The sequence below is a fragment of the Trachurus trachurus genome, assembly GCF_905171665.1.
Source record: "Trachurus trachurus genome assembly, chromosome: 14".
Taxonomy (NCBI): domain Eukaryota; kingdom Metazoa; phylum Chordata; class Actinopteri; order Carangiformes; family Carangidae; genus Trachurus; species Trachurus trachurus.
The window spans coordinates 2,170,498-2,193,218 of NC_139903.1; the positions used below are offsets into that span (position 1 = coordinate 2,170,498).

A 22,721-nucleotide genomic window follows, 5' to 3' on the forward strand; every position below is an offset into this window, starting at 1 on the left:
GGAGGAGGAGGAGGAGGAGGAAAGAAGAAGAAGAAGAGGAGGAGGAGGAGGAGGAAAGAAGAAGAAGAAGAGGAGGAGGAGGAGGAGGAGGAGGAGGAGGAGGAGGAGGAGGAGGAAAGAAGAAGAAGAAGAGGAGGAGGAGGAGGAGGAGGAAAGAAGAAGAAGAAGAAGAGGAGGAGGAGGAGGAGGAAGAGGAGGAGGGAGAAGAGGAGGAGGAGGAAAGAAGAAGAGGAGGAGGAGGAGGAGGAAAGAAGAAGAAGAAGAGGAGGAGGAGGAGGAGGAGGAGGAGGGAGAAGAGGAGGAGGAGGAGGAAAGAAGAGGAGGAGGAGGAGGAGGAGGAAAGAAGAAGAAGAGGAGGAGGAGGAGGAGGAGGAGAAGGAGGAGGAGGAGGAGGAGGAGGAAAGAAGAAGAAGAAGAGGAGGAGGAGGAGGAAGAGGAGGAGGAGGAGGAGGGAGAAGAGGAGGAGGAGGAAAGAAGAAGAGGAGGAGGAGGAGGAGGAAAGAAGAAGAGGAGGAGGAGGAGGAGGAGGAAAGAAGAAGAAGAGGAGGAGGAGGTGGAGGGAGAGGAAAGAGAAAGAGGAGAAGGTAGAAGAGAAGGAGGAAGAAGACGGATGTCATTGAGGAGAATAAAAACTACCAACATGTTGTAGGAAACATCTTCATCTCATCAAACAGAAACTTGTGTTTCATGTTTTTCACTAATTTTAATGAACATTTGATGGAAACGACTAAAATGAGCTCTTCTTCAAAACTCTCCACAATCTTCTCTCTTTTTTACTTTCTTTTCCTTTTTCCCGCTTGTTTCCCTTTTAGTCATCTTTCTTTCTGAACTGTAGTGTTTGTAAAACGCCTACAAATGAAATAAATTTTCCTTTTTGCCACATTAATAAAAATTTCACTTGGGATTTTGCGATAGGGAATTGGATGGAAACATGAGATGAAATGATTAGAGTTGGATGATTCCTGAAAACATGTCTTTTAAAACCTTTTTTTTTACAGGTTTTATTAATTGAAGGAGAACGAACCAATGGCGTCGCTGGGGAAGGGCAGCTCCTTGGGGTTGTTGTAGTACGCGTCGAGGGTGAACGGCTCTTTCCGGTAGAAGGTCAAAACTTTGGAGAAGGGAGCCGCATGGTTCTTTGGGAAAACTTCACAATCACTGTGGAAACAACAAGAGTTTCATCAACACAACATCACAACTTAGATTAATACCAACAGTTTGTTAAACGTCGACTAAAAGTCTCTCCATTACGGAAGAGTATTGCGTTCTATTTTCTGAGGAATTTTGTCTGTTTTTTGGCAGAATAATTTTTTTCCCCCTAATAATAATAATTTATTTTTCTGACTCAAAATCCAGCGAGAAGCTCCCTCCACTTCATCATGGATCTATTAGATCTATTAGATCCATGATATGTACTATGTGCTCTTTTTGTGCTACATGAATATACTACAGTAAGAATGTGTAAGGACTGATTTCAAAATAAAGATCACCTTCCAAAACCGTTTCAGTTGCATTGTTTGCAAGGTGATGTAGATTTTCAATTAAAAAAACACTAATTTATCATATTTTCAGTGTGTTCCCTGTAAATTCAGATTGACATTGAAAGCAGGCGACCTGTTATCACAGAACTCCACTTCAGAGAATATCAGAGCAGTCTGATGGAGCACCTTTATTCTGAAATCAGTCCTCACGTTACTTCTGCAGGTGGGAATTTCTCGCAGGATATTGAAATCTCGTTAAGTCAGAAAAAAATATAACCCTGAAAAACAGAAAAAATGAATGCCATACACGACTGTTCTCCATGACTCAAACCTTTTCTTCAACCAGAGCTGAGCAGCAGCCAGAGGTCTGGAAACAGTTTGGTTAAATGTGACGCAGCTGGCACAGGTTCTTTGCATTGGTACAAATGGGCCGTGTGTGTGTGTGTGTGTGTGTGTGTGTGTGTGCAGGTGTGGCAGAGAATCCTGCAGGTATTTATCAGATGATATCGTCTGATAAAAACCTGCAAATACTGTGAGAACAGGCAGGTGTGGCCTGGAAACAAACAACCTTTAATCTCTGCACTTCAGCTCAGACTTTCCATCAGTGTTGGGAAAGTTCATTTTCTACATGAACTCGTTCAAAGTTCAGTTCACAAATTTTAAAATGAACTAGTTCAGTTCATAGTTCATAATTCAAAAACTTTGAACTAAGTTCACGTTTCCATAACTGAACTAGTTCATAGTTCTTTTTTCTTTTCCAATATGTTGCTACACGCTATTATTTTTCAAAATGACTGCCTCAGCCCCAGTGTTGTTTTCGTTAACGATGACGAGGTGTGACACTCTTGTATGATGAAGTAGGCCAGAGCATCAATTCAAGGAAAAAAAACAAACAGTTGAAATATGTTGAAAAAAAAAGTTAAAAAGTTGAAATATGGAGATAAAAGGTTTCTGCCCAATAGCAATCTCCAATAGCCTACTTATTGAATTAATTTGTTAAAACACTATTTTTACTAAAACTGACTAAAACCTTTTTGATTTTTCGTCAACTAAAACTAGACTAAAACTATCACATATAGAAATGACTAAAATTGACTAAAACTAGTAAGTATTTTAGTCCAAAAGACTAAGACTAAGACTAAATCTAAAATGCCTGCCAAAAGCAACACTGCTCAGCTCATATCGAACCACAGACAGCTATTATTTTAGCAGCATTTGCCTACAAATATATTTATTTAGCCGTAGAAATTATTTGGGAGACGACACACTGCAGAGAACCGGTAAAATGAGCAGATTGCCACTTGACACAAAAGTGCGTTTTTCTCTGAAACTAGAGCGGGAGCTCCGTTTTTGGAGAAACCCAGCTCTCTTCTTCTACTTCTTACTCACGAACGAAACGGCGGAAAAACTCGCCGTTTTTTCGACGAGCACGTTGTAAAGTCACTCTTCAACCACATGAAAACCGTTTGTTTCTAGGTGATGTACAGAGTTCGGTTCGACGTGAGATAAAAGGTAAACAAATAGCCAAAAACATGTGGTCCTGAGCGGATGTGCTGAGGAATTAGTGTGGCTCACTCCTGAACGAAGTCACTGTGAGAGAGAGTGCCGTTCACAAACGCCAGATTGAACGCGTTCACAATAACGTTCATCAAGAGGAAATACAGTACGTTCAGTTCACGTTCGCCCAAAATATGAACGAGTTCATGAACGACGGTTCATTGAACGCGTTCAGGCACAACACTGCTTTTCATCTCATATTAATAAATTAATAATTCTAAAACAAACTGCTCAGATTTTTTTTTTTTATCAGTTTACTTTTACTTTTTATTGCTGTTTGTTGTGTGTGTTTCCTTAACCTTCACTGTCTCTTTTAATCCCATGGGGCTTGCAACTCTAATTTTTTGTTTGTACCACCGGTATAAATGACAATAAATTCATATTTATAGTAAAGCAGCGTGTGAAGCCTGATGTTTTCACTGTGTGAGGCGTTCGATAGATAGATAGATAGATAGATAGATAGATAGATAGATAGATAGATAGATAGATAGATAGATAGATAGATAGATAGATAGATAGATAGGTAGATAGGTAGATAGATAGATAGATAGATAGATAGATAGATAGATAGATAGATAGATAGATAGATAGATAGATAGATAGATAGATAGATAGATACAGTAGATAGATACAGTAGATAGATAGATAGATAGATAGATAGATAGATAGATAGATAGATAGATAGATAGATAGATAGATAGATAGATAGATAGATAGATAGATAGATAGATACAGTAGATAGATAGATAGATAGATACAGTAGATAGATAGATAGATAGAACGATAGATAGATAGAACGATAGAACGATAGAACGATAGATAGATACAGTAGATAGATAGATACAGTAGATAGATAGATAGATAGATAGATAGATAGATAGATAGATAGATAGATAGATAGATAGATAGATAGATAGATAGATACAGTAGATAGATAGATAGATAGATAGATAGATAGATAGATAGATAGATAGATAGATAGATAGATAGATAGATAGATACAGTAGATAGATAGATAGAACGATAGATAGAACGATAGATAGATAGATAGATAGATAGATAGATAGATAGATAGATAGATAGATAGATAGATAGATAGATAGATAGATAGATAGATAGATAGATAGATAGATAGATAGATAGATAGATAGATAGATAGATTGATTGATTGATTGATTGATCGTACCCGAGTCCTTCTTCTGCAGCTGAGTTCCACTTTAGGGAGATCGGGTACGGGACGACGTCTGTGATGGAAAACTCTCTGACTTTGAACGCCGGTGACAAGATGGCGCACTGCAGAGACAGAATACAGAGTTACCAAAACTCAAAGTTGTGTTTCTTTTGTGTGTGTGTGTGTGTGTGTGTGTGTGTGTTTCTCTCCGGTCGGGTCCTGACAGGTGAAGCCGTACCTGCAGAGCGCAGCCTCGGGCCACGGCCTCGTCGGCGTTCAGCGTGGTGCTCAGCTCTTTGCCAAAGAATTTGCTGATTCGCTCCTTGATGGCCGGGATTCTGGAGGCGCCGCCGACGATCTCCACGGCGTAAACGTCCTCCTTCTTCAGCTCTGGACACGGAGAAACAGACGGAGAAACAGACGGAGAAACAGGCGGAGAAACAGATGAAACACACCGTTAGAAACATATGAAACACACCGTTAGAAACATATGAAACAGATGAAATGAGTTTCATTTTACTTTCCTAAGTTAGTGCAGGATCAAGAGTTAAAAAGAGAAAGTGTGGATGGGATCAGAGGAAGCATGTAAGCTGTGTCAGCAGTCGGGATTTCACGATTAATTGTGGTATAAAACCCCACGGTTTATTAACATTAAAGGGATAGTTCAACATTTTGGCAAATTGGCCCATTGCCATAATAATCCCTATAGTCATTATAGCAGTAGGTTCGTTACCTTTAATTGTCGGTGCAAGCTATTTTTAGAACGGCGGAGCAGAGCCGTGAGCTGCTCAGAGCTACGCTACGGAGGCTCATTATGGGATTTCTTGGTTTCCCTCATCAAACTCATCAAATACACAATCCAACAACTCCACAACGCTCTGGTGGACAAGTTGTGAGCTGCACATTCACCACGCTATGAGATAATAACACAACGTTACCAGACAGAGTTGTTTTAGAGGGAAATACAGAGACTGTTGATGAAAAACTGTCCCTGAAGGCAACGTGCATCAGAGGTTTTGCATGAATTTCCCTCTAAAACAACTCTGTGTGGTAACGTTGTGTTATTATCTCATAGCGTGGTGAATGTGCAGCTCACAACTTGTCCACCAGAGCGTTGTGGAGTTGTTGGATTGTGTATTTGATGAGTTTGATGAGGGAAACCAAGAAATCCCATAATGAGCCTCTGTAGCGTAGCTCTGAGCAGCTCACGGCTCTGCTCCGCCGTTCTAAAAACAGCTTGCACCGACAATTAAAGGTAACAAACCTACTACTATAATGACTATAGGGGTTATGGTGATGGGCCAATTTGCCAAAATGTTGAACTATCCCTTTAAACATTTAGTATTATTATATTAATAATTGGTCATATATTAACAGATATTTAACATATTGTGTGTATATAATTAGTTATGTAATTTAGATTTTATATTTGATTTTACACATATATTTGATTTTTGATTTTTACTCATAGTGTTAATAATAAACGTGATTATTTCTCTGACAAAATCTATAATCATGACATCACTAGTCAGCAGATCACATGACTGAGCCGTGTAACTCAGTGTGTGTGTGTGTGTGTGTGTGTGTGTGTGTGTGTGTGTGTGTGTGTGTGGGGATATTCCAGCTGCTCAGTCGGAGTCGGATGAACTCACTGGCTTGTTCCATGACGCTGCGCAGGGGACCCTCGACTTTGGCCAGAAGCCCCGCACACATCTCCTCGAAGTGACCTCTGACGAAACACACGGTCACACGTTATTAATAGACTCACACACACACACACAGACGGACACACACACATAGACACACACACACGCAGAGAAAGCAAAGACGTGACGGGCAAATTCTACAGTTTCTAATTTCATCTCACTTTCACTGGTTAATACGAAGCTACGACAACGTCACAGATAAAATCCAGAAATAGTCTCATCTGTGATTTTTATACCTCAGACCTGTTGATCTTCTGTTTTTTTGTTTTTTTTAAACCTTCTGGATCAAACTGACCCAATCTGTTTCCAGTGGTCCTTCTTTCCTCCCTTCCTTCTGTCTCTCTGTCTCTCCATCCCTCCTTCCTCCACTCCTTTCTCCACTCCTTTCCTTTCTTTGTTCCTCCCTTCCTTGATCCTTCTTTTCCTCCTTTCTCCCTTCTTCCCACCATCATTTCCCTTCCTTCCTTCTTCCTTCCTTGACCCAATCTGTTCCATTTCTTTCTTTCCTCCCTCCCTTTTTTCCCTCCATCCATACTTCTTCTTCCTTCCTTGACCCAATCTGTTCCCTTTCTTTCTTTCTTTCCTCCCTCCCTTCCCCATCCTTCCTTCTTCTTCCTTCCTTGACCCAATTTGTTCCCTTTCTTTCTTTTCTCCCTCCTTTCTTTCCCTCATCTCTCCTTCTTCTTCCTTACTTGACCCAATCTGTTCCCTTTCTTTCTTTCCTCCCTCCCTTCTTCTTCCTTCCTTGACTCAATCTGTTCCCTTTCTTTCTTTCTTTCTTTCTTTCTTTCTTTCTTTCTTTCTTTCTTTCCTCCCTCCCTCCATCCTTCTTCCTTCCTTGACCCAATCTGTTCCCTTTGCCCATCCTTGTTTCCTTCCTTTCTCCCTTCCTTCTTCCCACCATCCTTTTCATTCCCTTCCTTCTTCTTCCTTCCCAGTTCCCTGATCCAATCTGTTTGCTTCCTCCATCTTTCTTTCTTTCCTTCCTTCCTTCACTTTTCTTTCAACTTTTCTAAAAGAATACATGTTGAGGAAGAAAAAGAGCCCAAAATCTCAAAATTGACCAGTGCATGAAAAAACAAAATCGCAATTTAAATCGAATCGCCCTCCAAAAAATCGTAGAAGAATCGAATCAGGAGAAAAGCATATCGTCCCAGCCCCTAATATCAGTCATACTAATAATAACAATAATAGTGATAACTCACCTGTTGAGTTTGCCGGAGACGTCGATGTCGTTCATGAAGCACTCGATGTTGAGCGGCAGGTCGGAGCAGTTGGCGCTCATCAGCTTCTTCAGCTTCTCACACTCCTGGATCAGCCGGACCAGCGCCCGCGGCTTCGACTTCACGTCCAGCTTGTACTTCTTCCCAAACTCCTCGCAGAAGTAGTTGACCAGGATGTCGTCAAAGTCCTTCCCCCCGAGCTCCGAGTCGAACGCCGTGGCCAAGACCTGGTGGGGGAGTGGATTATTAATCATTCATTTTCATTTCATTTCATTTCATTTTATTCTGGGATTAAGAAGAGGCAGGATGAAAATAATTTATAATACCTGCTCCTTTCTTAAAACAAAACAAAAATGAACCGGTTTACTATTCTTTTTCATTACAACATTTTTTTTAAAATAAAATTCTCCTATTTTTTTGCTTTTACATCTTCTTAAACTGTGAAATAATTGTACAGCTTTGCTCTTCAACTGTAAAGGATTTCCATATTTTGACACCCACCACAAAAATACACATTTGTTTTGACTTAGTCTTTCCACTGGTGTTAGAAATTAAAAAAAATATTCTGTGATATACAGTACAGGCCAAAAGTTTGGACACACCTTCTCATTCAATGCGTTTCCTTTATTCTCACTGAAGGCACCAAAACTATGAATGAACACATGTGGAATTAACAAAAAAAAGTGTGAAATAACTGAAAACATGTATTTTCTTCTTTGTCTTCTCTTTCTTCTTTTCTTCTTCCTCTCCTTCTTCCTCCTCCTCCTCCTCTATCTCTGCCCCCACCAATTCTAGTTTCTTCAAAGTAGCCACCCTTTGCTCTGATTACTGCTTTGCACACTCTTGGCATTCTCTTGATGAGCTTCAAGAGGTGAACCTGACCTGAAATGGTTTTCACTTCACTGGTGTGCCTTGTCAGGGTTCATTAGTGGAATTTCAGTGAGAATCTACAATGTAAATAGTCATGAAAATAAAGGAAATGCATTGAGCGTGTCCAAACTTTTGGCCTGTACTGTATATACAGTAGATATATGGATATATAGAGTAACCAGGAAGCTAAAAAAGAGAAAAGACAGTATTGTAATTAAAAGGTGGGATTAAATAAACTCATACTTCTTCTCACTCCTTTCCAATATGAATATATTATGTTGTTTATGGTTAGATGACCACTTTTATTTATTTTTTTGTTTATTATTGGGGGGGGGTTCTTGGTTGTTTTGTTGTCACATATTCAAATAAAGACGAAAGAAAGAAAGAAACTTATACAAATAACTTATTAAAATTAGCTGTAACTAACTAGTGTGGATAAATATTTACTATACTCTACTGTATCATTTATATTTATATATTATTTGCATGTATTTAATCATATTTCAATAGGTCAAAGTCAGAGTTTGTAAAAGCAGCTGTGAAGCAAAGCGCCCCGAGGAATTCCTCCTGGTTTATAAAAACAGTTTGAATAATAAATACGTTCCCTCTAAGTCCTAAACCATGAACCAGTGATTAACAACCATGTTAATGCCGTGTGTTGTTCTTCTTTTCCAAGTGGACACAAATTATTCATGGCCTCATTCATTCACCTTCAGCTTCCCCTTGTTGAAGGCGCACACCGACACCTGGTAACCGGAGTGGCCCACGTCCACGAACACCACCATCCGGGGCTTCTCCTCCGGCGCCGGGAGGTCCTGCTTGTAGATGCCGTAGGCCAGAGTCACTGAGAGGGAAACAGGCAGGGTGTGTGTTAGGGTGTGTTAGTGTTGTGTGGATGCATCAATGCAGCAGGAAACACAACAGTGAATTTCAGGAATAAAAAAAATATACAGCTCTGGAAAAAATGAAGAGACCACTTCAAAATGATGAGTTCCTCTGGTTTTACTATTCATAGCTACGTGTGTTTGAGTAAAATGAACACTTTAGTTTCATTCTATAACCTACTGACAAATTTTTTTCCCAAATTGGAAATAAAAATATTGTCATTTAGAGCATTTATTTATTTGCAGAAAATGGCAACAGGTCAAAATAACAAAAAAAAATTCCGGTGTTTTCAGACCTTACCGTAGAATGCAAAGAAAACAAGTTCATATTCATTTTAAAACAACACAACACTACTTTTTAAACTTAGGAAGAGTTTAGAAATCAAAATTGGTGGAATAATCCCAATTTTTAATCGCAGCAGTGATTATTTATTTATTTATTTATAATCTTTCTTCCTCATTAAATATGATTTGGTTCAGGTGATCAGCTAAGTAGAGTGAGGTGTGTGGAAGAGGCGGAGGGATACCGAGTGGGTTAGTTCCAGATAAACGGCTTGATGGACTGAAAATAAAATGTGTATACAGTATAACGTACGGGTGTTTTATTTAGTGACGGGACTTCTTGAGTCAAGTAACGGAGTATTTTAATGTCAGTAACGGTAACGGTGTCATAATGGAGGAAACAGTTACTTGCATAGTTTCTTTTCTAATTTCCTTCTTTCTTTCTGTGTTTGCTGGTTTATACTGGTCTGTTTATGTTTCATTGTGTTTTTTATTTTATTTCCATGTCTTATATATCTTGAGGTCAGCCCTGGACTTTTGATTTTGCCGCTGTTCATGTTCATATTGATCTTCTTGTTCCAATAAAAACAACGTGACGTACCTGCTGTGGTCTCGTTCATTAGTCGTAGGCAGTTGAGACCTGCGATCTGAGCGGCGTCCATCACAGACCGTCGCTCTGCATCGGTGAAATAACTCGGGACCTGGAGAGAAGGAGGGAAAAGTGAACAAGTGAAGGATTTGAAAAGCAAAAAACGCCAACTTTTTTTTTTTCTTGTCTTGCCTCACTCCCGAGTCCATGACCAGCAGATAGACACCATCCTTTCCACTGTGCGTGCAGTAACAAGGGAGACAGAGCCGTATCGCCCGTAATTAGCTTAGCTCAAACACTGGAAGTGTATAGGTAGTGTTAGCCTGCCTCCACCTAAAGTCGCTAATTAGCTTAGCTCAAACACTGGAAGTGTTTGGGTAGTGTTAGCCTGCCTCCCACCTAAAGTCGCTAATTAGCTTAGCTCAAACACTGGAAGTGTATGGGTAGTGTTAGCCTGCCTCCCACCTAAAGTCGCTAATTAGCTTAGCTCAAACACTGGAAGTGTATGGTAGTGTTAGCCTGCCTCCTACCTAAAGTCGCTAATTAGCTTAGCTCAAACACTGGAAGTGTATAGGTAGTGTTAGCCTGCCTCCCACCTAAAGTCGCTAATTAGCTTAGCTCAAACACTGGAAGTGTATGGTAATGTTAGCCTGCCTCCTACCTAAAGTCGCTAATTAGCTTAGCTCAAACACTGGAAGTGTATAGGTAGTGTTAGCCTGCCTCCACCTAAAGTCGCTAATTAGCTTAGCTCAAACACTGGAAGTGTATGGGTAGTGTTAGCCTGCCTCCCACCTAAAGTCGCTAATTAGCTTAGCTCAAACACTGGAAGTGTATGGGTAGTGTTAGCCTGCTTCCGCCTAAAGTCATCAGAGAAACTCTTCAGCAACTCTAAACGGAAACCGGCGGGCCGATCTTCGTCTCAGAGCTGACAAAACTCTCCCGTAAGGCATCTTGAGCGGTCAAATGCCGCTAACGGGACGAGATCGGTCAAAACGGAGGGTTCAAGCAAAGACGCTTTATTTTGATTCAAGCTAGCTACATCGAGGGTAGGTTAGCTTCCTATTTCAAAGTAAAAGCACAAATTCTATCGTCATGGTTTTCTGTATGTAAAGGGCAGCGGGTACCATTTGTTCTGGGCCTGTCCAAAAATAAATATTTTCTGGCGCAAGGTTTATTCAGAATTAACAACAATATTTGGTACTGTCATCACATTTAACTGGGACGAACTTCTTTTTGGTTTTGTACACTCAGCTAATGTAAGTGAGAAAAATAAATATTTATTTGGAATACTGAGTCTAGCTGCTAGAAAAGCAATTACAAAGAAATGGCTCAAGCCAGACGTCCCATCTATAGATGAATGGTATGATATTATTTACGATGTGTATGTAATGGAAAGAATCACTTTTTCAATGAGGCTCCAGCAATCCAAATTCAATGACATCTGGAAGCAATGGAAAATGTACATTTCTCTGAAACGCCCTTCTTTTGTTTAAGTTTCTTTTCTATATCAAGTTGTACTTGATTGGTTACACTTTGCTGTAATTTTGTGACAGAAAACACCCCATGTTCATGTTGTGTTACTTTATAAAATGCTTTGTAAAAGGAAAAACAATAAATATTAAAAAAAAAAAAAAAAAAAACATCTGAAAAAAAAAAAAAAAAAAAAAAAAAAAAAAAGTAAAGGGCAGCGGGTGTTTTATTTTGTGAAAGTAACCGGAAGTGCGTTGGTCACAACGGCTAGCTTGAGTAGCACCGAATTTGTCCGAATAAAATTGTTAAACAGCTGGTATTTAGACAAATTAACGACACACTGCTGATCTAAACGGCTACTTTCTCACCTAAAAATGTTTGAAATGTGGATAAAGTGATATATTTACAGAGTTTAGAGCTAAAATGAAATCAGCTTCTGACTGCTGGTTTCAGCTCGGGTAGGAGGCAGGCTAACACTACCCATACACTTCCAGTGTTTGAGCTAAGCTAATTAGCGACTTTAGGTGGAGGCAGGCTAACACTACCCATACACTTCCAGTGTTTGAGCTAAGCTAATTAGCGACTTTAGGTGGAGGCAGGCTAACACTACCCATACACTTCCAGTGTTTGAGCTAAGCTAATTAGCGACTTTAGGTGGAGGCAGGCTAACACTACCCATACACTTCCAGTGTTTGAGCTAAGCTAATTACGGCGATACGGCTCTATCTCCCTCGTTACTGCACACACAGTGGAAAGGATGGTGTCTATCTGCTGGTCATGGACTCGGGAGTGAGGCAAGACACACACAAAAAAAAAAGTTGGTGTATCTCTTTAATGTGTTCACTGTGAACACTAACGATCCGTGACTCGTCGCCTGCATCACAAGACGTCTGGGTAATATTACCGTGTTAGTAACTCCGGGCTCCAAAACAAAACATCTCCTTGTGGAAAAAAAAAAAAAAGCTGGAGGACTAAATTTAACTATTGGCTGCAGTAATAATAATATCAACAACACAGATTCAGGCCGCAGCAGTCGAAGTAACCGACTGTGTGAGATGATCTATCTGTGACGTTACATAACAGTTGTTGCTGTTGGTGACTTCATACACACACTTCCCACTCTTCACCGACAACAAGCTGCCAGAGAGGAAATAAAGTTACAAGACAGGACATGTGGTTTGGAGCTCAGAGCTCGACGTGTCACATCAACAGGTGGTCGTACATTTATACAGCGGCTTCTGTTGGCAGCTAAATGAGCCCGTTTCTTTACCCAGGATATTTATAGCAGGACATAGACGCACAAACGCAACGCAGCGTTACTTCGAAGCACAGAACGGCATCAAGTCGTGCATATGTAAAGTGTCCTGAAGTTAGTGTTAGTGTCACGTCTTTGAAGAAACGATGCACAGGGATTCCTACATGTTCATATATTTAGATTAAATAACATAGAAAACTTCCTGTTGGACCTGGAACAGACAGAAAAACCAGTGTGTCTCTGTTTAAAGAGGTCGCTAAAACCAAAATATGATGAACAAAGACAAATGCATTAATTACTAATCAATAATGAATGTATTGACTTGACTTGGATAGTCCAGTCATTATTACATCATTACATCATGGATATCAACACATGTCTATGTATAAAAGGTACATAGACTTGATAAACTGAGATTAATCTTATTTATTGTTTTCAGTTTAGTTATAAATCAGTGTTTAAAACTGAGATCTCGGTCTCTTGTTCTGTTGTGCAACTTTCTCTCTTTTCAGTATTGTAGATAAACTAAGCTGCAGCTTCAGCCTGCACCTTTTCAGCCCCACTTCACATAGTAATCTGTTACACTTTACAATAAGGTACACACTATTAGAGTAGTTACTGAGGAACGAGACATGTTTTTCCTCCAGGATTTTTTGAAAGAGTGGTGCGGGGGGGGGCGGGGAGCGGGGGCATTCCCGGGGCACGTCCAAATCCTCCGCGGCCGGCTCGCAGCCTGCAGCGATCGTTTCGGCGTCTGATCTATTTTGTGCACGAGCCGCGAGCGATCGCGTCAAGCCGGGCACAAAGAAACACGAGAGAATCCGGTCAAATAAAACACCGTGATTGACAAATACATGAGACCAATGTGTGTATGTTTGTAGCCTATTTGTGTTTATTAATCTAAACAGAGCGCGAGAGATGAACACACATACAGAGCTGAGGGGCAGAAGCGCTTCGCTTCTCGACCCCCCCCCCCCAATAGCGCATATGTTTATTACCGTCACAAGGCGACGGCGAGAGAGAATCGCGGCCGCCACAGAGTTGTTAATTAGCTGGATGCGGTGGTTTATAAGTTTCGTTTTTACTGAGGAGGAACTATGAAGAACTCAGCTGTGATTGAAAAGCACCTACACCGAGTCGAGAGTCGTAACTGTGTAGTGGAAAGGGGTGCAAAGTAATGGTAACTGGTAGTGTAAACCCTGCTTTAAAATTTTTAAATCATCATTCTGAAGGTGTGGCAGCTTTTATTTTGCCGTGGCGGTGCGCCACGATCAATTACATGTAGAGGAAACCCTGTAATGAGTAGTTAGTGAGGAACTGAGGTACACAAAGTTATACTAGTAACTGAGGAACTAATGAGGAACTAACTATTACTTAATCATTAGTTACCCTTTTTCTGTACCTTAAAGAAAAGTGAGACATCAAAATGAGTAACTACTCTAATTATGTGTACCTTAGTTCCTCAGTAACTACTCATTTGTCCCTCATTAGTTCCTCATTAGTTCCTCAGTAACTACTCCTATACTTTGTGTACCTTATAGTAAAGTGTTACCCTCCTACCCTCTGAAGGGTTTTTCAGAGTTCCTGTTGACAGTGTGAGATGTTGCAGATGTTGCAGATGTTACAGATGTTGCAGATGTGTTCAGATGTTACAGATGTGTCCAGATGTTAACTTGCAGATGTGTTGCGGTGTGAGTTCTTACAGAGATGACGCAGTCGGCCACCGGTTTCTTCAGCGCTCCTTCGGCCGTCTCCTTGAGCTTGTTGAGCAGCATCCCGGTGACCTGCTCGATACTGAACACCTTCTCCTCCTCCATGTACATCACCTGCAGAGAGACGGTCACACATCTAGATTCATCATTTCATTCACTCATCTAGATTCATCATTTAATTAACTCATCTAGATTCATCATAGATTTATCATTTAATTAACTGACGATTCAATCTCTAACTACTGAGAATAAAAACACATGTTCTTGTAATCTTAGATGAGTGTGACCAGAAGTTTACGTTACGTCTAAAAACACCCGTAAACTAAACTCACATCATTGTCATCTTTTACCTTTTTCACACACATATTTTGTCAGTTGCATTGTATTGTATTGTTGTCGATATGTTTATTGTGTAATGTTCATTTTGCTGAAGCGTCTTGGCCAGGTTTGTAAATGAGACTTTGTTCTCAAACATTTTACCTCTTTTAGTCTGGATTTTATTTTATTATAGGTATTATCTGTTTTAATGTATGTTTAATGTTTTACTATTTTAGGTTTTATATTAATTTTTAAAAATTGTATGTTTTTATGTTGTTTTTTCCCCCCGTTTCCAATTCTTACTGTTACGGTAAATGTTTTGTTTCTACGTTTGTAAAGCACACTGAGTTGCCCCTTGGTATGAAATGCGCTATATAAATTAATTAATATTGCCGTAATCCGTTATTCTATCCAGCAGGCAGAGAGCAAGGTAGCTTTTTTAAGTATTTTTGTATTATGTATTTTACTTTATTTTTTGTGTAATTTATATAACTTATGATATATATATTTATTTAGTACTCGATGTCCTGTTTCTCTTGTATGCTGCTGTTACAAACAAATTTCCCCTCTGGGATAAACAAAGTATAAGTATAAGTGAGTTGCCTTACCTGGTTAAACAAAGGTTAAATAAATAAATTAAGTAGATAATGCAACGCCCATAAGACACAAATACAACAACTTAAAGATGTAGAAGAGTCTGTTGTTAAGAGGAAGAGCTGTGATTCAGAGGACAGAGTTATGTGGAGCAGGTAATAGTGGATAAGGCAATTTGTTCAGGAATGAGCCACTGAGCTTTTTTTGTGCTTTTTCTCTCTCTGTTAAATTTCTCATGACCGTCCCTTTTTTTTGTTGTTGTTGCTGTTTTCAATTGGCCTAGTTCAGCGTAACAACAACAACACCCTGGTTATTAACTGGTCTTACTTTTAACAACATGCTGCAAACGACTGACTGGGTCCTTATATTATATTCTGCTGTATTTATGAATATGAGTCCAGTTCTCAGGGTTCCTACAGCTTAGGCCAAGTTAAATTTAAGACTTTTTAAGACTTTTTTAAAGCCACTTGAAATGAAATTTAAGACCGACTTCATAATAAACACAAATGCAGAAAAAAGAAAAAAAAACACCACATCAATTACATAGGGTTAGGGACAATTTTACCCACTTTCCTATGTGATCCAAGGCAAAGTGACTGCTACATGAACATTGGATTGTGTCTCTTTCCAGCTGTCCTTTCAAAATAAATACATATGAAGTCAGGAAAAAAAAAAAAAAACACTGACTCGGGAGCTGGTGGCGGTGAGAAATTTAGCGTTGACGGCCGCCACTAACTTCTCTATGTCGAAATGTTACCAATTATTTTGAGATTTGAGACTTATTACAACCATAAAATACCACTTACCATGTGTTAACATTTTTAAGACTTTGAAAAATTGATTTAAGACATTTTAATGCCAATTAAGGCCTTGTTTTTAGATTAATGAATTCAATGCCTTTTAAGACTTTTTAAGGATCCGTAAGAACCCTGAGTTCTGTTCGTTATTCTTTCTTCTTTCTTCTCACCTTGATGCCGGTAGATCCAGACGGCATCTGTGCCAGGTCGAACACCAGCTTGGACTTGGTGGACTGGATGTACGGGTCTGAGAAGGACCGGCCATGGAAGCGCTTGAAGCCCTGAACCGTGTTCTTACAGTTGGTCACCACCTGTTCACAAGTTCAAGTTGTTATTGTAATGAGCAGAAACCTTGGTGAAAACTTCTACTGTTTGCATTTAGGCTGCAAAGAAAATAACATTATATAGTATATGTATAGTTGTTTTACCTGGCTCTTTGCAGCAGCTCCTATCGATCGGTTTCGTGGTCCGAATGAAACAAACGACCTGGAAGGACGACGACAGAAAGTGTTAAGACACAAACACACAACCTGACATACAGTGATGTTCTCTTTTTTTTGTTGGTTGGTTTTTCAAGACAGAAACCATCAGTTTTTGTTTTTTTAAATGTGGATTTATAGCGTTCTGAAAAAAATTCAAAATAAACTTGAGTTTTTAATCATCAATATTGTTGTTTGATTTAATAATCATTGTTCAACATGTTCAGACTGAGCCAACAATAGTTTTAACAGGATAAATTGAATATTAACAAAATGGGTGGGTCTAGGTAAAAAATGTCATTTTCTTGAAAACTATTAAAATGGATTTATAGCATTTTGGAAAAGAGCTCTTCATATATTAAAATAACAGTATTTTATTTTATTTTTTTAACTCTTTGACATGCTGTATTGTTAATTTATCAATTTTTCATGTTGAATTTCTTTGTTCAAACTGCACAACTATAATATTATGTTGGATGCTGCAGTGATCATTTAATAGGTTTTGTTTCTTAAATTTGAATCTTCTTGTAAACCCTCTGAGATGTTAACTGATTGTAACAGATGTCATACTGCACAAAAAGTATTATCTACTATGATGTAGGATGTGAAATACAAAATGCAGGTACATGTTGTGCTTTACAGAACTGTATGTTCTTGATACTATGAGAGTTTTTCTAAAAATTAAATAGACATTTGAAAGCAAAACAATATATTTTCCAGCTTACAGTTTCCCAATATCTCACATTAAAACATTAGAAGTTTGTCTGAGTCATGCATGTGTTTGTAATTACACCCCAGACAGATTTTCTTGCTGGTTTTACTTGTTACACGTTGGTGTGGTTCCCGTTCATTCCTACACATGTCGTGACATTTCAGGGCCCAGCCCACATGAACCTGACATTTTCCTGCCTCCTGCCTACAACAGCAACAACTCTGTCTGTTTGGGGTTTGTATAAAGGTAAAATACACCGAGTATCAGGATCTAGAGACTGCAGCAGCCATGTTAATATATCTGTTGTTACATAAACGCAAAATCTTTCACAATGGGCCAAAATGGAGCCAGCGGCTGCACAGGAGGACAGGCCTGGTGAATTTCATGTGTCACGGTTCACTCAGTGCGATATAAAGTATAAACAATGTGAAGTGGTGTGTGGTCAGTCCACTTGTATCCCAGCAGACTGTGGTGTCTAAACACGACGCCTGTTATCCTCCTCAGAGTTTCAACGCTACGAGTGCAGTTGGTGAAAGTCAGCGACGAGTCAGTCCGTCAGTCAGTGCAACGAGGAGCTGGACATCAAGTAGTAAAGTTGTATTATGTCGTGTTTATGGGTCATTTTTAGTGACGTGAGGAGAGAAAACACAAAGTAAAACATCCTGCAGAGCTAGAAAAGAAAAAAGCTAGAAAATGACAACAATACTTTAGGGACGAACATATTTGTGGGCTTGTTTTGCGGGTAAAGCTTCTAAAAAAGGTAGTTTTAATCAATATACTTGTAGTATTAGTAGTAGTATACCATCACAACCACAAGATTTTATATTGTAACTGAAGATAAGCGTCAGATTATGTCACTAAGAGACTGGAAGCAGCAAGGTACACTTTTTATTGCATAATAAAATAGAGTTTGGTACTAATTTCATTTTCATTTTCACTCTCCAAAAATCTCAGATGCTATAAATCACTTATTAATATCCATAAGGTCTAAATATTTATTCATCTGCACAGCCAAGAAACCTAAACGCTCAATTAATTTCCCCTAACTATCTTTTATGTTGTTGTTTTATATAATATATTAACTTATTAACAGTTAGAGTCAATTGTAAAGTTAAAAAAGAAAATGCATAGATGGTGTGTTTTGTTTTCTTCTTAATAGAAGGTTTGAACTGATTTAAAGCAACTTATTCATTTTCTCAATCCTGCAATGAACATAAATAAAATGGGAAAAAATCGCAAGAATATCTCAAGAAACAAAGTAAGCATGGTAGAAATTAATATTTAGTAACACCCCATTACATTTTGTTATTATTTTTAATAGATATGATATGAATACAAGACCTATAACTACTGTAGGTACAAAGTGTTGTGTATCCCCTTGAATAAGAATGAGAAAATAAGAATGATTAGAAGAATATAAAAGACACTATAATAGTGTAATTCTTTAACTATACACATAAAATAAGTTTAATATCATTTAATATAATCTAATTTGATTTAATATGTAGTTAAACAGCTCGTCTGCAGGTGCTAAACTCTTTAAGAAACTAAAATTGCTAGAATGTTCCAACAAGCGATTGGCTGCTGTTGTCATCGACAACGTAAGGAAGAAAAGACGTTCACTTTGCTGTACAGGGACACACCGGGTGGGCGGGGCTCTCTGGAACACAACAGTAGTGGAAGGGAAGCACCGCCCGCCCGCGTCCACCGGGCGTCGTTCTCAAACCGCACACGATCGTTAGTTGGAAACTAAAAGCTTAAGCTAACTCGGTAGCTGCTGGTGGAGGATAAAACGAGTTGTATTTGTTTAATAACCAACTCTACGTGGTTTCTAATTCACTACCGCGATAGAAAACGAACATTTAACTCATTTTACTTCATGTTGAAATTTAAAATCATTAGTCAACACGACAGAATTAGTCGGTAAAACAGCATTCACGTGCACCGGCGGACAGATAGATAACAGTTAACGTTAGATAGAAAGACAGAAAGAAACAAAAAGACCTATTTTTCTGCAGTTTCTCAACCAAATACAACCCCAGCCCATAATAATCTCTCCCATTTCGTGTTCTACTCACGGTGTACATCTGTCACTGTACTCGTTGGCCACTGTCTCGATGCCTCCAGCTCGGGCTACCGCTACATAGCAGCTCTGGAAGCCCAAGTCAAACCCCACCACTGACATCTTCTGCTGCTCCTTCTGCTGCTGCTGCGATGAGGAAAATAAATCAAACTAAATAATAAAATATAAAAACGTATCGTTGCTGCGGCTTTAAGACGGAGGACTCGGTTGTTCTGGTTAAGTAGGGCTACTTCTAGTCATAATCCACCACGCCGCCGCCGCCGCTGACTGACTATTACCGGTGTCTCTGATCTGCAGCAGCCGAGCCAGAGCAGCCAGGCAGCAAGGTGGTCACACGAGATCTCGTCCACTCAGTTATCGCGAGAGTTGGCCGAGTTCTAGATATCTCTGGACCTTTCTATGACCATGTGAGTGAGAGGTTGTTCTGTTCAGTTCTGTTCTCAGAAAACTCCAGATTTCAGTGGAAATGTCTTGAAGTTTCTGAACCCTAACCCATCATAATGATTATTATCACAATTATTTTTTTATTTTTAAGATTTAGAAACGAATCTCAAGGCTGTTTGTTTAATGTGAACTCTCTCTGTGTGTGTCTGCCTGTGGGGATCAATTGTGTACAGTAGGAATACAAAAATAGACTGGGTGTTGGTTGGAGGTATGAAGTCATATGTTAAAAGTTTACCACACACGACACAAAGCCATGCATTCATTTCTGACACAACATATTCATTGCAATATTTATTGGTTAGATACATTTTTGGTATAAAAACACCATACATACATTTGGATTGGCCAGACAGATGAAGTAGTAAGCAGTGATTAGAAAAAATATAAAGACACTATAATGGTGCAATTCTTTAACTATACACATAATAAAATTAGTTTTTGAAGTCTAACTGTGTCTGCATTTGGGACTACTGATGAAAATTAGCATTTGTGCTAAGTCCAGTGCATTTACATTTATGATGAATGCAATTGATTAATGTGTATTGTCCCAATTCAATAAATGAATGAATGAATGAAATGAAGTAGATCTTAAATTGGGTTTGTATGTTTGCCGAGACACTAATTCTTCCTTGGTTGTTGTGTTTTGTCTTTAGTGTATTGTGTTGTTTTGTTTTTACATGCAGATTTTAAATAAAGAATCTAAAAAAAACCCCAAAAAAACAGAAAATGTAAAAACACATATCATACCATCCAGCACATGCAATTACATATATTAAAGTACTATACGTTATATGTTAATTATAAAGAACATATACACAAATACATAGGACTGAAACATTAAAAATGTGTATTTAGCATGCGATTATGCTGTTTTTAAGATAAACCAAAATGTGACAGAAAGTTACTCCCTGTAAACCCCTGTTTACACTTCATTTTTAAGCATTATTATTATTATAAAAAACCTTTTATTGTCTATTTATAAGCATTATACAAACTTTTAGTGTCTATTAATTTAAACTATTTGGCAACAAAGAAGCAACAGCAAAATTGTTCATGTGAAAAATACCAAGCAGCAAATTACATTAATATAAATATCAGTTGTGTGGCACACTTTTATACTCACAATATGAGGTTTAAATTGAGGATTGGTTTATCTTTTCATTGTCAAAAGATGACGTGTTTAAAACGTCCCTGTTTGCCCTACAATGGAAAGTCGTTTTATTCAGTTCAATAAATGTGGGATGGCAAAATTGAATTCAGGCCAGCAGCTTGAAGTGTGAAGTCATGTGCACCACTACAGTCCTACACCTGTATGGACTTGACTCACCATCCATTCAGCATGCTTTTAAAGTGGATTTAACTAATAATTCTAACGTTTTTAGTTGTATAAATCAACATACTATGTAAACCTGTAATAACAAATCTGGATATTTCTTTCTTTCTGCCTGTGTGGACGAAGCTCAAACACAAACACAAAGCCTTGTTCTGATAAAGGAGTGGTGGTGAAACGATGTCTCACTTCACATGACTCACGGGTTTGGACGTCGACAGAAAATCTGTGTCACGTTACGTACTGTAGGCTACACGTGGAGGTTTAGTTTCATTCCTCATGTAGTGAAGAGCAAAACCTGCTGATCCTCCCTGTTTTACATTCATCTCACCATCACAAACTAGTGTATAAGGACTGAACATGTTTTGTTGGTGGCATCAAGAAGAACTGGGAGAGGAGGAAGGATTACATGAACATGAACATGAACATGACCATGCAGCTCTGACAGAAAGTAGCTCCATGGGTGGGTGTGTGATGACAGTTGAATGGTGGGAGGGAGTGTGCGCTGCGTTGGTGACACAGATAAAGACGGACAAACGCTGATCTGCAGCAACTGTTTGCACAGGATTTTTTTAAAATACTTCCAAGAACAAAAAGGTTGTTGAAAGAAAAAATGATACAGTGATTTTGTAAGTGTGTAAGTATGAGTTTCACCAAATAATCCCAGTGGAGGCGTGATTTGTAGTCGAAGGAAACAGAATCTGTGACTCGTCGTGGGGAAGATTCAAGCAGTTGTAAATAATTATCGATTTGTGTTTTAAAGGAACACGTTGAGAAATTATTCTTAAATACAATGAACTTTTTTCTTTTTTTTTTTGCACAAGTTAAAAACAGATTTGCAAAGATTCAAATTTTGTCCACAACTTCCCATTGTTTGATACAGGTGCACAAATATATTTTGCACCAAATCTACTGAAACAATTGGAGAAAACATGCATGCAGGCCTGTTTTTTAATCTGTGAGTTGTAAAATAGTATTTGTGCACCTGTAATTACTAATTTGTAATTACAGGTGTATCCCAGGGTTTAATCTTCTGTGTTTTAAAGACAACTGCACCAAAGCTTTATAGATTTATTACAGTATTCTTCTTACTACTGTTATTCAAACCTTTTTTTTTTTTAAATGGTGCTAAACGTGGATCCCTCTTTAAAGGGATAGTTCAACATTTAGTCAGATCCTCCTCTCACCATACAGTAATCCCTATAGTCATAAGAAGCACATTTCTCTCTGCAACCAAGTGGACGGTGAGCAAAAAGGTTCATATAATAAATAAAATATATTAAGGAGAATAAAACAGAGAAGATATGAGGAGGTTTTTTCTTCTTTCTTCCCTGTGTGTTTATTTTGTATGAAGTGGCCAGATTTAAAACATCATTTCATGCAGTTAGCCTACATATTTAGTTTATTGACTCTCAGTCTTTATAGAGTAGTTATGTAAAACTGAGAGGTTATAGCAATGAGAGGACAAAAATAACCAATAAGTTATGATAATAAAACTTTGTTACACAATATGCTACGATGTTTAGCGCCAGAAAGTCAGTTCAATAAAAACAGATCAATAATAAAAAACACAAACTTTTAAACTTCTAATTCAAAGTGCAGCTCCTGTAGCTAAGCTAACGGTAGCCCGGATATTCTATGATACTTTACATTTACACGTTTATATAATATATAAACTGCATCTTATAAAACACAAAACACGTGTTAAAAGATAAATAAATAAATAAAAACTCTTATTTCTCTTACTCGCAGACATTTCCGGTA

General features: G+C 38.5%; 1 protein-coding gene across 1 annotated transcript in view; it reads right to left on the reverse strand.

The window, feature by feature from the left end:
* LOC310996904 (heat shock 70 kDa protein 4-like) overlaps positions 1–19,486 on the reverse strand; it is a 36,719-nt gene extending 17,233 nt beyond the window's left edge. The window contains exons 1-11 of the mRNA XM_083986427.1: positions 19,179–19,486; positions 16,338–16,395; positions 16,080–16,220; positions 14,192–14,314; positions 9,776–9,875; positions 8,719–8,852; positions 7,121–7,365; positions 5,862–5,938; positions 4,448–4,599; positions 4,225–4,331; positions 1,025–1,158 (exon numbers count right to left, since the gene is read on the reverse strand). Of these exons, the coding sequence (XP_083842553.1) occupies positions 1,025–1,158; positions 4,225–4,331; positions 4,448–4,599; positions 5,862–5,938; positions 7,121–7,365; positions 8,719–8,852; positions 9,776–9,875; positions 14,192–14,314; positions 16,080–16,220; positions 16,338–16,395; positions 19,179–19,285 (1,378 nt within the window). The 5' untranslated portion in view covers positions 19,286–19,486. The remainder of the gene's footprint in view (positions 1–1,024; positions 1,159–4,224; positions 4,332–4,447; positions 4,600–5,861; positions 5,939–7,120; positions 7,366–8,718; positions 8,853–9,775; positions 9,876–14,191; positions 14,315–16,079; positions 16,221–16,337; positions 16,396–19,178) is intronic.
* Between the last annotated feature and the right edge of the window lie 3,235 nt (positions 19,487–22,721).